The 14,272-nt window shown below is 40.7% G+C and overlaps 2 protein-coding genes across 2 annotated transcripts; one reads left to right on the top strand and one right to left on the bottom strand.

Moving 5' to 3' along the window:
- The first annotated feature begins 1,789 nt into the window (after positions 1-1,789).
- pop7 (POP7 homolog, ribonuclease P/MRP subunit) lies at positions 1,790-6,378 on the top strand. Its single transcript, XM_008286219.1, has 2 exons — positions 1,790-1,901; positions 5,118-6,378. Exon 2 carries the CDS (start codon positions 5,174-5,176, stop codon positions 5,627-5,629), a length of 456 nt encoding a protein of 151 aa, XP_008284441.1. The 5' UTR covers positions 1,790-1,901; positions 5,118-5,173; the 3' UTR covers positions 5,630-6,378.
- A 1,219-nt stretch (positions 6,379-7,597) lies between these two features.
- epoa (erythropoietin a) lies at positions 7,598-13,831 on the bottom strand. The gene is made up of 5 exons (XM_008286218.1): positions 13,810-13,831; positions 9,496-9,626; positions 9,254-9,340; positions 8,806-8,970; positions 7,598-8,064 (listed from the first exon to the last, which is right to left on the bottom strand). Exons 1-5 carry the CDS (start codon positions 13,829-13,831, stop codon positions 7,912-7,914), a joined length of 558 nt encoding a protein of 185 aa, XP_008284440.1. The 3' UTR covers positions 7,598-7,911.
- Positions 13,832-14,272: the final 441 nt, after the last annotated feature.

Genomic DNA, 14,272 nt, shown 5'->3' with positions numbered 1-14,272 from the left:
ATTGGACATCAAATACTTTGCAAACAAAATCAATCAGAAAACGCTCTCTAATCACATTTAATGTAATCAAGACAAAAAAGCAATGTTTGTTTTCTCTGCTGCTTTGATGCATTCTTCAGTTCGACTATATTGACATGAACTGTCACACAAAACAGTCAGAACGCAGATTAATAGAGTTCATTAAATGCGTTAAATGCAAATACGAGTCAAAGAGAGACCTTGCTTGTAGCTATTTTCTTGAATTGTCTTGTTGTGAGCAAGTGTTTAAATATGTATGTATACTCACAATATCGTTCATCTTCTCTTGTGTACAGTAATGTGACCATTAAAGGGCCCCTCCTTTACTGAGGAGGACTATTACTTGGTGCCAAATGACTCTTTGAGGCTGTCTTCTGCCTGCTTGTATGTGATGGTTTTCCATGTGGCAGGAATATCAGCAGGTTCTGCACCATATGCTTTGGCAAAGTCAGTGTTGTATGTTGCCATTACATATTTCCAGTAGTTTGATGCCTCGAAGCTCACATCTGAACGAATAATCCAGTCAGGAAAAATTTCCTTGTAACGTTTGTAAGGGTGCCATTCATTGTTTGTAGCATTGCAGCAAAACTTTTTGTCACTGGTCACAGCGGAAGAGCATATGTCAGTGGCAAGTTTTTTCGTTGAGTTCCACTTTTTTTTACCCAGACCCTTTGGCCGATGCAGTGAAGCAAAGTGCTCAGTATGGGCTTTTCCTCCTGCATCGCAAGGCACTGCACAGAATGGACACTGTTTGCCACATCCAATCACTCTGGTGAAGAGCTCATTCTGGGGCTTCATATGGAGATGNTTTTGGACTGTGTGGGAGGAAGCCGGAGAACCCGGAGAGAACCCACGCTGCACGGGGAGAACATGCAAACTCCACGCAGAAAGAGTCCGGTGCCCCCACCGGGACGCGAACCAGCAACCTTCTTGCTGCGAGGCAACAGTGCTACCAGCTGCGCCACCTTGCAGCCCGCACTGGGACATACTGTGTGATATCATAGTATAGGTATTAAAACGCACCCTGAGTGTGGCTAAAGGCTGCACTGCCAAGACTTTAGGCCTGTTCTAGATGAGCCAGATATGTGCAGAATCAATCACCAGTGATCAACACATTATGAATTAGATTTCAGTCTGACTTTTTCCTCGCTTGCTGTGAAGTCACAACGATGTAGTTAAAAATAACATCATGACATCAAGGCAGCTGCAGGTTTTATCAGCCAGGACACAATGGGAAACGCCGAGCTCTCATCTGTTTAAGTAAATTTTAGTATCACTGGATTTTGCTTGCATTCATCTGATTTTAAAAATGTAGCCTGTTAGCAGAGTAACTGTTGTGTGGTTGATGGTGATGTTTATCATTCACAGAGGCTGAAAACATTCAGATTACACACCATACACTGCACACAAAACAGATTTCTAGTCAGTTGTGCAGTAATGTTGGATTGATTTAATCCTTAATGTATTTGGTAAGGGGTGTGAGAATGTAAAAAAAATAATCTGACATATCAGTAGTGACAGCTGTTACCTTGTATTTCTTTATTGTGTGTTTGACTGTTTATTATTGTTTCATTTATGTAGTGGGAGAGGGACGGGGTGCTCAGCTGATTTATATATAAATTGATGTGAGCCTGTATAGCATTTTAATGGCCGTCCTCTTATAATTACGACTATCAGAAACTGCGTACTCACTGTATGATATGTACTTCCTGTTCTGTCCACATGAGGCGCACGTCACAGCGAATAGCCTTTCGCCCTCATCCGAGTACTTCCGGGTTCATCGAAAACAAACCGGCTACAGAGAGCAGCTGTAGAGCAGAAAAACAGCTCAGGCTGCAGCAATGAGCTACAGAAACGTCGTAATTTGAAGCTGTCCTCTGAGTGTAAGTTTGTCATTCATGTTTTTAAACCCTTCAAAGTTCTGTCGCTTAAATGACAATTAGCTTCACGGCTCTGTACGATTAGCTAGCTAACGGTGCTATAAGCTAGCTAACGGTGCTATAGCTAACTTCCGATTCGACGCTTCTAGAAATACCTAAGGGAAAAGTTACCCTAAACTCCACTTTTCTCATAATTTGATGGTGTAGAACTGTCCAAGAATTTTTTGTTTAATCTTTAATGATGTCTGAAACCTACTTTCAGCTTGGCGAAAATGCAAATAAGGGGAAGATGACACTGCTGTTACTAGCATCTGGACCACATCTGATCTAAAAAACTATTTAATTTTATCTGGAGGAACTGGTGTCACTATATGAAGAAAAAAAGTCATGTAACCCTAAAAGTAAAGGAGGCATGGCGGTTTTAAGTTTTGAAATGCTAAATAATACATTCAAAGTGCAGTGGTTAGCAAAACTCATTAAAGACAGAGACAATATCTGGAATACTTTTCCTAAGTTTATATTCAATGCTGTTGGTGGAATCCTTTTTTTTATTCTTGAAATGCAATTACAAGATAGAAAAATTACCATTCAAATGATCAAACTTTCATAAACAAGCATAAAAACTGTTTTAGAAGCACAATTTCTCTCCAACTAATGTATATATATTTGGAATAATGAAAATATTTTATGTAAAAATAAATCATTATTCTATAGGACATGTTTTTGATCGTGAGATTATTTGGGTTAAGCAACGTATTACTGATGGTGGACAATTACTCTCATACCAAGAATTTCTGAACAAATTTCAGTTTCCAGTCCCACCCAAAGAGTATGCAGTAGTGTTTGATGCTGTACCAAGGAATGTACTGCAGCTGCTTAGAAGCTCAGAAACCATACTGTGAATGTGCACTTTGGTTGTGAATGATTTTTCTTTTTCTCTTTTTATTTCTTTTTCTTTGGGGGAGGGTTGTTTTATTTCTATGTCTGTGTTTGTAATTGTATTGTATTGGTTGTGATCTGTAGTTGTGTCAATTAGAAAAAAAAAAAACATCTGCCCCAAATCCGCTGTTAATAGACTGGTCAGCTCAGGATTAGATTGTCCCTAAGAGTCTAAAAAGAAAAGACACAATTTGTCTGATTTGTACTCTGTGAAAACACAACAACAAAAAGAGATTTGATTCATTTTTGCATGTAGTTAGTATCAGACCAGATTGCAAACCACACAAACTGTCTTTAGTCTTTTTGCGACAGTCTAGTCCCCATTTGACAAATCTATACATGATGGTTTTTCGATCTGGGGTTGGTCCAGTGGTATGTGGAGGGTAAAAAGCAGCCAAACCTTTTTTTTTGTTGCATATTCACAAATAGAATATATATTTTTTCAAGTTTTGAAGATCATCAGTCTCGATTTGATCAGACTGTATTTTGTGGTTTGACATCTGGACCTGCTTTTATATGGCGCAGATGCAAATATAACAGAAATCTCCCTCTTTTTCATTTTGATAAATAGAACAAAGGTTGTTATGAATCAGAAACAGTGAATTTAGTTTCTGTTGGCTAGATTTTACACAGTGGTTTTCGGTCTAGGCTTGGTCTAATGTGGTTCAGATGAAGGAGGAAAAGTGAAATCACAGAAATGGTGTCTTAATGAATCTTTAGCCTTTGCTGGAGCTAGAGTTGGTATAATGCGGTCCAAATGAAGTAGCAACAAAAAATAGATTTGCTATATCACATTTTTCACAGTGTATGGAATAGAATAGAATAAAACTTTTATTTATTTGTTTCTTTCAGTTTTGAACTTTGATTTGTCACATTAGTTATTCCTCACAAATACATCTTTAGTTTCTGTCATCTGCTTTTTTGTGGTGTGTTGCCAGGTGCTGTCCTGTGTTATGCGTGTTTGGATAGCTTGGATTTGTATATGAGTAACTTGGGTGATTTTGTACAGTGATCTTAACAGAAAATAGAACTAAAAATCAAAAGGTGAAAAATAAGTTGCTGTGAAGACAAGTTGCTGTTTTTGAGTGCAAGACATTTGGAAGTGTTCTCATAAAGCGTAACACTGGCAAAGGCCTCCAAAATAGTTTTTCAAATCTTACTGCACGAAACTGCTAACGGAATACCTGTTTCTGGTCAACCGCTTCCTGTCTGTAGGTAAATTATTTCCATACTAGACTAGAGCTTCCCAATTCAGGCCAAAATGATGATAATGATTGTGAATCAATATTGAGATGATTATCGCAAATGTTAACTGATTTTAGAGACAAAATATTTTTATTGCACTGTCACATCGATTTATCGACTTAAAATAAGGTCCTTCACTTGAATTCCTCACATCTCCTAGAGCCAAAATGTAAATAAAATAGTACCCAAAACACCTCACTTGCTGCTGTTATCGATTGTTAACAATTTCCAGATGTTTACGCACAGAGAAGCCTCGAGTCTCCACTCAATTACTGTAGTGTGATTGACAGTGTGTTGAATATTTTTTCTTTGAAATCAGTGACAAATATGTTCTAATGTCAGATTTACCCCAACTGAAACCGAGCAATTTTGTCTACATCGGCTTTTTTTTCCTATGACCAGAGAAACTGCATCAATATCGCAGTCAGTCGTGTTCATTTATTAGCGGGAAGCCAAAGTCTTGATATTGATTATTATTTCATTAAATGTGAAGCCATAAAACTGATGTATTTTCTTCTCTGTTCCTCACAGTTTGCTGTGCCCACAGAGCCTCAGAGCCTGAATGCCAGCAAACTGCGTCAAATAAAGTTAAAAACACTCCATATATTTTAGAACCCATAAATTACAGTAAATTATGCCCTATCAGACATGTGAACTGTTTTACATTAGTCAGTGAAAATAAGAATTATGCAAGTTTTCTTTTTGTATCAAGTCGCAAAAAAGTTGTAATGTGTTAATAAGCTGCCTTACTTCACATTTTACTTCCTAAGACGCAATGGCCAGGTCAATGCCAAAGGTTTTGGACAGATGGTTAGAAGTTGAAGATCTTATTTTGGCATTGTGGAATTTTTAACTTTTTTTTTTTTCCACATTTTATAGACAAAACAATCAACAGAGAGAAAGAATGAGAATATTTGATGATCGGGAAAATATTAGAATGTGAATAGGATATGTGCATGTTTGCTAGAGGACATTATGCTCTTATAAAATGTCGTCATGTTTCATAAACTTGTGTCTACTTATTTATTTCCTCAGCTTTCTCATTTGGCCCCAGCTGCTGCCCAGACGTATCCACTGACACACTGAGTAATATGATGGAGCCACGCAACCCTGGTATGTCCACCGTCCCCCAGACGGCTGCAGCCCACACCGACTCCAGCACACCGGCTGTAGAGATGGACCCAGTGGAGTACACCTTGAGGAAGCGCCTCCCTCGGAAACTCCCAAAGAGACGTAACGATGTGTACGTTAACATGAAGACTGATTTCCGGGCTCAGTTGGCACGTTGTCAGAAGCTTCTGGAAGGTGGGGGTCACAGGGAGATCTGCGTCCACGGCTTGGGCCTGGCCATCAACAGGGCTATTAATATTGCCCTGCAGCTGCAGGCCAGTAGTCAGGGGGCGCTGCAGCTGGCTGCCAACACTTCCACGGTGGAGCTCGTGGACGACCTGGAGCCGGAAGATCCTGACGAGGCTGGGGAGCCCATGACACGTACACGTAACAACTCTGCCATTCACATTAAGGTTTTCTACCCTGACCCTCAGTGACATAAATAGGTGTGACGGGTGTATCAGGCAGAGATTCTCTTAGCTGTTTTGTCCTATTGGTTCCCCCACTGACAGCAGAGCAGAAAACATTTTCTGATGGAACTGTTTGTTTGGTGGCCTATGATGGCAGCAGCAGAGGACTGCAGGATGGAGCAGACAGGGATACAGTGTGTCTTCTGTAACATATTGGAAATCTCCCAAATGGAGAGGTTTAGTTGGCTTAGTTGACATTTGTCATGTGTTGTATCCTGTTTTTTTTTAAAGTTTGCATGAATTGAACCAACAGTGGTGTTCACCAGGTCAAGCTTTGGTGTAATGTAATACGTGTTAACATGGCTGTGCCAAATGTATACCTACAAGTATATTTAATTTCAAAGTCCTCAAGTCTGCAAGTGTGTTCAGTTTTGTGTTCAAGTTTTGAAGGTACAAATAATAATAAAAAAAAAGCTGTGGAATCCTGATTGCAGTATAAGCAGGTGTTGTTAATGTAAATGTCCACTAGATGTCGGTAGTTAGCCACAGTAAGCATGTCTCCCTTAGCAATTGAACTCATATAGCACCTTGTCACAATAGTGTCTTCTCAAATTGCTTACAGCAGAGGGTTCAGCTAAAGGTCAGGTGGCCTTGAAGTCTATTTAACTGTGTTTTCATATAATTGAACTGTTGCTTGTACCTATTTTGTTGAAAACTGTTGTAGTGGAAGACAATGTATTTAATTTCTAGTCAAAAATAAATCTTCATGGAAAGTATCTTTAGCGATCACCTCTGCATCAACAGCAGGAAAATCTGAAAACCAACAACAGTGAGGTCTGTGATTATAGCTTGTATGCAGCATCTGACCAGCAGAAGTTGGCATGTTAACTCCACTGACCTGACAAAGTCAGATAATGAATGAAATAGACAGACTTCCCCTTGTTGTGTTTCCATCTATCCTCTCTTTATCCAAGAACAATATTTTGTATTTAAATAGTGAATTATACAGTGATGGGACAAAACAACACAAAAAAAACAGGAAAGAAAACATACAAACATCCTTAAAAACATCTTGCACTCGCACAACAAGATATAAAAATACGGAAACAACAAGGAAGAGCACTTAACTAATCTGAAACAGTTGAGCATCCATTTTTATAGAAAGCCTCAAGTTCCCAAGACGAACTGATTGCTTGCCTGCCGCTTGATGACGAACAATAGAGGGAGGGCGGAGACAGCGTTAGCGTCAGGTTCTGGAAAACTATTTGCAATTACAGCCACACAGGATGTTAATTGTAAATTTTTCCAGGCAGTCTGGCTATCAATGTGGAGAGACTGGTTGAGTGTTGGTTAGTCAGAAACAAAAACACAGATAATTACAAAACAGCTTCACAGTTCTCATGTAACGCTCCTCGCACACAAACTGAACCTCAGCATCAACTTTGTAGGCCTTTGTTCTGTTACTTAGAAAGGGCTAGCAGTGTGCAACAGCTAGTCGGATACATACAATCTTCGTAAAAAGGAAGAGCAGCAGCGTGCCATTGCAAATGAGAATTTGCAACTGTGTCTAGTTTAACACAAGAGAACATGATAGAGTCCAACTAAAATCTTAAAGACCTGACACTAACGCTAAGACTGGAACTTAAAAATAGAAAATCTGTATAAATAGTAATTACACAACTTAAAAAAATATTATTTTGCTGAAAAAAAAATCCTAGTGAAGAGACTAATGTTATTGTGAGGCACAGCTGAAAAAGTTAAAGGGGTGAGGCCTCATTCATTTTTTCCTCTTGGCAGTGGTATTGGAAATTGATGCCCCGTTGCAACCTCACAGTCCACAATTTCCAGTTGCAATTGACATTTACTGTGTGTTTCACTCCACAATTCACTCTGAAGAGATGAGAGTAGTGGATCAAACTCACTGGAAACAGACACATACACACAACATGCACATTGAGACTTTCAGTCTTAACTCATCCACACAAAAGTACATCCACACACAAAGTGCAAGAGAGTGCCAGTAGAACAGCTACTGGAGCAGTGTTTCCCAAAGGCATCATTTTGGTCAGTGTGTTCTTCACCATGTCCATGAGTCACATCTACATTCCCAGGTGCAGTCATCTCCTGTCCATCCAAAGCCTTGCTGGGACTGTCCTTTCCTTTCAGCCTCCTCCCTGTGTTGAGGATTGCTGTGTCTTTCTCTTTCCACACCGCTTCCAGCAGCCAGCGTGCAGGTTAACACTGTCAAGTTCCGCCTCTTGTCTTTGGAAACACAAATGACCTTTGCCTGGAGGAGGGTGATCAGCTGATCAGCTGACATCTTGCTGGCATGCCTGTGCATCTGAAAGGAGGAGGTGCACTTTACCTCGGAGGAAGTTGACATGGACTTGAAGCAGATCTGTTGCTGAAGACGCCCTCCATGTTCCCTCCAGCCCCACTGCACTTGCTGGTGGAGTATATTCCTGGAAGAAAACACAAGGAAACATGCTGATGTCACCCTTGTGCCTCGACACAGACTACTCATTGAGCTTGTCTATCCACTGGGCCTCAGCTTTGACCCAAGTCATATCATATGTTGTAGGCGCAACATAAGCAATCGAAGAATAAGGTTATACAGCAGTTTCAATGCCTACGGCATTGTCAAGAAAGGCGTACAGCTACAGAATGTCCCATGACATTTCTCAGTTTCTCAATTACCCAAAAAGCACCTTTATTTCATTACAAGGAAGTCAAAGAGACACTTCTTGCTTTACTTAAAATGGAACATTAAAGTCAACTGTTCACATGCAAATCCACTGTAGGTAATCAAACAAAATCCAAAATACCATCCTGCGTTGTTTAAAGTACACAAAGGTGTCGGATAACTGCACTGCTTTTGTTCTCAAACAACCAATTTCATCAAAATATCTCGGTGCTACATTTCTTGAACACAAAACCCAACCTTCTAATCAATCAAAAGCTCAGACAAGCAACAGGAGAGCAGGGGTGTCTCCACAGGAAAATGTGTGACTTAGCTCAGTAGGCCAGACTGTAAACACATACTTTGAAAAGGATTCAAATAGTAGGTTGTTTTAATCACATTCATAATTTTTAAAATTATATTAGGCTTTGTTATACCATTCAACTTATGAAAGGCTCAGAGCAAACACAGCAACTGAGCCACTGATTTTGAAGTTGTGCCTCTGAACCTGCTGTAAACTGACCTGGATGTTGAGGCTACGCAGCACAGCATTGATGCTGAGCAGGTTTCTGATGCTGTTGTCTATGTGGCTGTGCAGTGCTGTGTTGGTGACCGACGTCCGCAGCAAGCTGAGAGCCTGTTGTAAGAGCCATAAGCCAGTCTGCACCTCCTGGGCTTGCTCCAGCGCCTTGCCAAAAAATAAACAGAGGGCAAGAGTTGAAGAGTGTCATTAAGGGAGCGATAAGGAACAAAGGAAGCAAGTAATCATGAGAAATTAACAAGAGTTACAGGTACTGCCAAAACACTCGAGGCAATGACATCTATAAATATCCAAAAGTAGAATTAGATGTTTTTTTTTAAAGTTAAGTGATCACACATTTACAAATTTGTATGAACTTGTATTATCATTTATAGCTAATCTATATCAGTTATCAGCTGTTTAACATCCAACTGTTTCAGCGGTCACTTACATTTTTCTTCTCCCAGACATCAAAGTCGACTGTGGTTTGGGGAACAGTGACAGACTCTGACAGGCTACATCCTTCTCTACATGACTTCTGTGAAGGCGAGAGAGTAATGAAGACAGTTTTAAAGGGACTTTTATTTAGCTGTACATAGACACTTAGTGCAGGTGATTCCAGGGCCACAGTATCAGTGCAGCAAACTTCTCGTGCTCTTAGATCTTATTTACATGCATACATTTTCCTCTCACCATAGCGACTTCTGCGTCTCGAGCTTCCTTTATGAAATGGTTCAGGACCCTCAGGTCGCAGATTGGCCTCAGGGGGGACGGCAAGCCTGGCCTGGTCCACTCCAGTACGATTAACAGCAAGGCAAGCAGTCCTGCTATCACAGATACAACAGACACACAAACACAGTTGCTGAAAGGCTGGTGAACACCTCAACTAAATGAAGACAAGTTTTGCATACGGTTGGCACTTGCTAGGAGGCAGCAGCTGTGAGACACATCTGAGCTGGATGCATTTATGCGTCTAACTTCAGTTATGAGACTTAAGTTAGACGCATAAATGACTTAATCTGATACAAGGGGAAAAAGACAGTTTGTACTCTTTCTTTGGTTGAGACATGTCCAACAGCTGACATGTTGACTTTATTTGAATTTGACAGTATCCTTCATACACAAGAGTAGAATTATGTCATAAACTTTAGTGTTATTTGTGCACAGAATGCTGCTTCAGTAGCATTTGGACAGCATTTTGCTTCTTTCACATGTACATTCTTAATTTGTGCAAGATATGCTTACTGTACAGATCCACAGAGTATTTTATCGCTGCAATGACTTTTAACTCTTACGCTGAACTCTGTAGATCACTCCAATGGGACTGTCAGTGGAGCTTAAACATTTCTTCTTCACAGACTCTTGCTTTTCTTCAACAAACTATTTTCAGTTTAAGCCCCCCTCTAATCAGTATGAGCTGACATTATTATAGAGGACAGGAAATATCTAATAAAGATGCATTATCTACTATATACAATAGTAAATAAAGTCTATTCAGACTCTGAAGCCAATGACATGTGAGAGAAATGTGGTAAAATATACCAAGAGGCCGAACAGAAGCCAACAAGTCTGTAATTATCTTAAAACAATAATTCTCCATCCCTGTACTGTACATATGACCTACATGACATCTGTGAGACAGGAGACAGACAGTATTTAGGACGTATTGCAAATATGATCAGACTGCCTTCAGAAATTAATAAGCATCATTACAAAAATGCTTATATTTCAAATCCACCCACTTATGAAGTCTGGATTTCTTTCAATGCACTTTAAAGAAAAGAAAGATTCGCTGTCCTCTGTTTAAATGTAAAATTTTAGACAACATTACAAAGATGTTCCCATGCAGCAGACACTAGCTGTTCGACTGCACAGAGAAGTCTCTAGTCTCCACTCCAGAAGCAATGTCCACATTTTAAATGTATTGAAAACTCCCCAGGGAAAAATGCAGAAACCTTAGCAACAACGGTTTCTTTTGTAATACCCCTCTGCCCAGCACCTCATCCACTGACATCAGCTCAAGTCTTTCAGCGTAAAATATCTGAAAATACATCAGGTACCTCTGTGAAGATCTGCCAAGAGCCTTAATTTGTGTTAATTTGGCTGTGATGCAGTCCCTGGTTTTTCTATATATATATATGTATGTATGAGTACATTCTGTATATCTGTATGATAGTTTCAAAAACTTTTTAACATGTACACTGTATGCTCGCAAATGATTTTAAGGCGGTGCCATGTAAAATCAGCACGATAGCACCATATGACTAAGCAGTATCTCTCTCATTTCGTTTCATTTTTGCCACCTCAGAAACCATGTGATATCCTGGATTATAAACTGAAACTTGCAGATACTGTGACACTGCAGGAATAACCGTGTTCAACCCTTATTTATTGCTGGCTAATCGGGACATTAGTCAACCTTTTTCAGCAATGTAGCCGGGACTTCTAACCTTTTCTCAGTGTGTGTGAAAGAAGCTTCTAGCATCCATTGAAACTGCAGCACATTCTGAACTCCTTGAATACACTTGGCAGTGAGAGAGATTTTACTCCTGTGGGTCATGTGGGCACAGAGCCGTGTTCTTCTGTGCCACATGCTGAATGCGCTCTTTCACAGCAGCCTGGATGTGTGACGCAAAAAGCATGACAGAAAATGCCGACGATTTTCCCAGACAGACAGGTCAGATTAAGTTCTCAGACTTCCACGCAAGTAGCTCAAATCGAGCCGATCTCCTAAATTAGATTTATATTGTCGGTTTTCCACCGCTGAAGGATCATAAGAAATAACATGAAGAATGGCAATACCATTACTAGTAGTGCAGCCCTCTAAAAGGGTCAATGGTCTAATCAGCTTAACCTTCATGCCCCCTTTTCAGCAATGCCAACGTCATGGAGGAGATTGTCACTGACACGTAGGATCAGTCAGTATCTACAAAACCGCACATCTGACTCATACCACCCCCATGTTTCTGTAAACTCTGTATGTACATAAGTTTAATGCCACAGTGTCCCACAAGTTCACAGCTCCCAACTGCTCCATGTGCATTAGTGACACAATTGCAGCCTCATTTAATAAATGCTTATAATCCTGGTAGACTTGCAGCAGTCCAGTATGAACACTGGTACATACAAAGAATTAGCATGTGTAGGACAATAACTAGAGATTGTGCACGCGCATTTCCAAAGATTCATTCATAGACTCTTTAAAAAGATTTGACTCAAGATGAATACAAGCTGTAAGCATAGCAAGAGATGAATGCTGAATGGGACTAATGACAAAGCACTTCAAACTGAATAAATCCAAAGACACTGAGCATGTTTTCATTCCGTTTGCTGCTAAGCGGCTGCTCCACTTTACTTGGACACTAATAAATGTCTTCATAGCCTTTTGTGCATTTGTCCACATCAAAGTGCGTCACAAATGTTGCATTTTTGTGCATGTGCTCCATTTTAGACTCCCTATGACATTTGAAGTTTATACAAGCCCTGGAGGTCTTTCTATATTACCAAAGCTTCAGATCAACACAAAGTATGCTAAGATCCATGCGTGCTTAAATGCTGCGACATTTACCAGTGCATTTAGCAGATTCATAGGCATAAGTTCTGTCTCCTCAGACAAAGTAATGGCCTATTTTCCATATGCTCAGACATTTGTTAAATAAGTGTGTGTGACTCAGCTTGAGGATTATCAGTATTAATCCTCCACCACTGCCTACGTGAGAATGCATCAATCTAAACCATGTATACACACACACACACTCTACTTTCTCACCACCCTGGTGGAATTTGCAGTCCAGGATGGTGGCCAGACTAAAAGTTAACAACTTTGTCTGCCAAGATGGGCTGCCAAAACCATGTTGCTATTTTAAATTGGAAGCAGTAGTCCACAAGTGGTAGTGCTCTGGATAATGGCAAGCTTCACTCCAGGTATGTGACAGATGCTTTGGCAAGTTGGCCGGCTGCTCACATGAGGCGACACCTTCAACGTGTGCTATTTTAACTGACTCGTGTCAAACAAGTGCACCGAAAGAGCACAGCATTTAATCAACTAGTCGGTGTGGTACTGATGGTTAAACGGCACGGAGGGCCGATAAGGAGATGCCATTTAAAGTGCATATCGTTTGTGGGATGGTTGCTGTTGAATGCTTTTGCAACTTCCCCACTGTTTCGAACAGGTCTTCTGCATGGCAAAGCTTGTGAATAAGAATCATATGACAGGTGTGACATCGTTTCCTGCTCTGCTGGAATCCCTTACAGCTATCAGCCTTTGATAAGCAGTTTTGCCCCTTTTCTGCTGACACAAGTTTGTGTTGATGACTGTGCAAAAACACACAAAATAAAAACGTTCGCATTCAGTGTCACCAGTTCCTACCCTGAAAGCCTGCTGTGTCATGCTTAGGGTTGAGCTGTACTGTCCCAAACTGGTCATCAGTACTCAGCAGATTCTCCACACGAGATCTGTGTATCAGCAGGGACTTACAGAAACGTTTGCAGCTAGAATGGACACAAAAGATTCAGTGAAAAGAGTAAAGTTCTGGACCAGCATGATGCTGAGTTCATGAGCAGCTTCAGGAACAGACTGAATGACTTCACGTTGGTCCACTATCCATCACCTGACACTAATTTGGTTCCATTTAATTTGAAATAATTTCAGACCAGTGGCTACAGTGAGTTTTGCAACACATCCTAATGTACAGCAGTGTTCTAAGAAGTGGAATTACACAATCTGTGTCCATGAACTTTCGATAAAAATGCAATCCTGAAGCATGGAGCAGACAGAGTTTGTCGCAAATCAAAGGGCATCTTGTAAGAAAACGGGCAGAACCATTCATAGCAGCTCAGACCTCCAGAGGTGGCTTTAATAAACCCGTGGCCCACATACATGCATGTAAATAGTCAGCAAGTTTTAAGAGTGACAAACGTGTTCCACAAATACTGAGCATACAAAGTGCACATGTACACACACACACACCCGATGTAACGCATCACAAATCTTATATTCGCTCTTACCTCTACCCGTTTTCTGCAACATTCGCAAACAGGTGCAGCATCTTTTAAAAACATCGTGAAAGAATCAGAGATATAATGCGCAGGCTCGAGTTAAAGGCACCGGTCCAATCCAACAACATACAACCAAAGCGCGCTGGTGTCCGCGTTAGTCCGACTGGCATGTAGGTCCGCGTAAAAGAGGCTCAGTGCTTGCGAGGGAGAGCGGTCACCTACCAGACTTTGCATCACTGCTGTGGTTTGGCAAAACCTTTTATTTGCCTCCCCTAAGGGATATAGTGATAACGTGATTGCCCCAGCAAGAACGAGGACGCGCCTTTTTACGTACCACGGCGAGCGATTAAACATCAACCCATGCAGTGCCCCGTTGCGCAAAGCGTGAAAATAGGCTAACTACTAAAGCCCGAGTACAGAGAAAAAATCATGAAGGCATGGCCATAACTCACTGGGAAACTCCATAGCGGTA

Source organism: Stegastes partitus, unplaced genomic scaffold (genome assembly GCF_000690725.1).
Source record: "Stegastes partitus isolate 25-593 unplaced genomic scaffold, Stegastes_partitus-1.0.2 Scaffold442, whole genome shotgun sequence".
Lineage (NCBI taxonomy): Eukaryota > Metazoa > Chordata > Actinopteri > Pomacentridae > Stegastes > Stegastes partitus.
This window is presented reverse-complemented; position numbering and strand designations above follow the sequence as displayed.

Bases quoted from the DNA above. Each gene is read 5' to 3' on its own strand.
- pop7 (XM_008286219.1), top strand. From the start codon at position 5,174: ATGATGGAGCCACGCAACCCTGGTATGTCCACCGTCCCCCAGACGGCT.
- epoa (XM_008286218.1), bottom strand. From the start codon at position 13,831: ATGTTGCAGAAAACGGGTAGAG. The intron at 8,971-9,253 runs GTAAGTGACCGC...TTTTTTGGCAAG, and splicing joins ATGTCTGGGAGAAGAAAAAT to GCGCTGGAGCAAGCCCAGGA. The intron at 8,065-8,805 runs GTCAGTTTACAG...GTTTTCTTCCAG, and splicing joins TGCGTAGCCTCAACATCCAG to GAATATACTCCACCAGCAAG.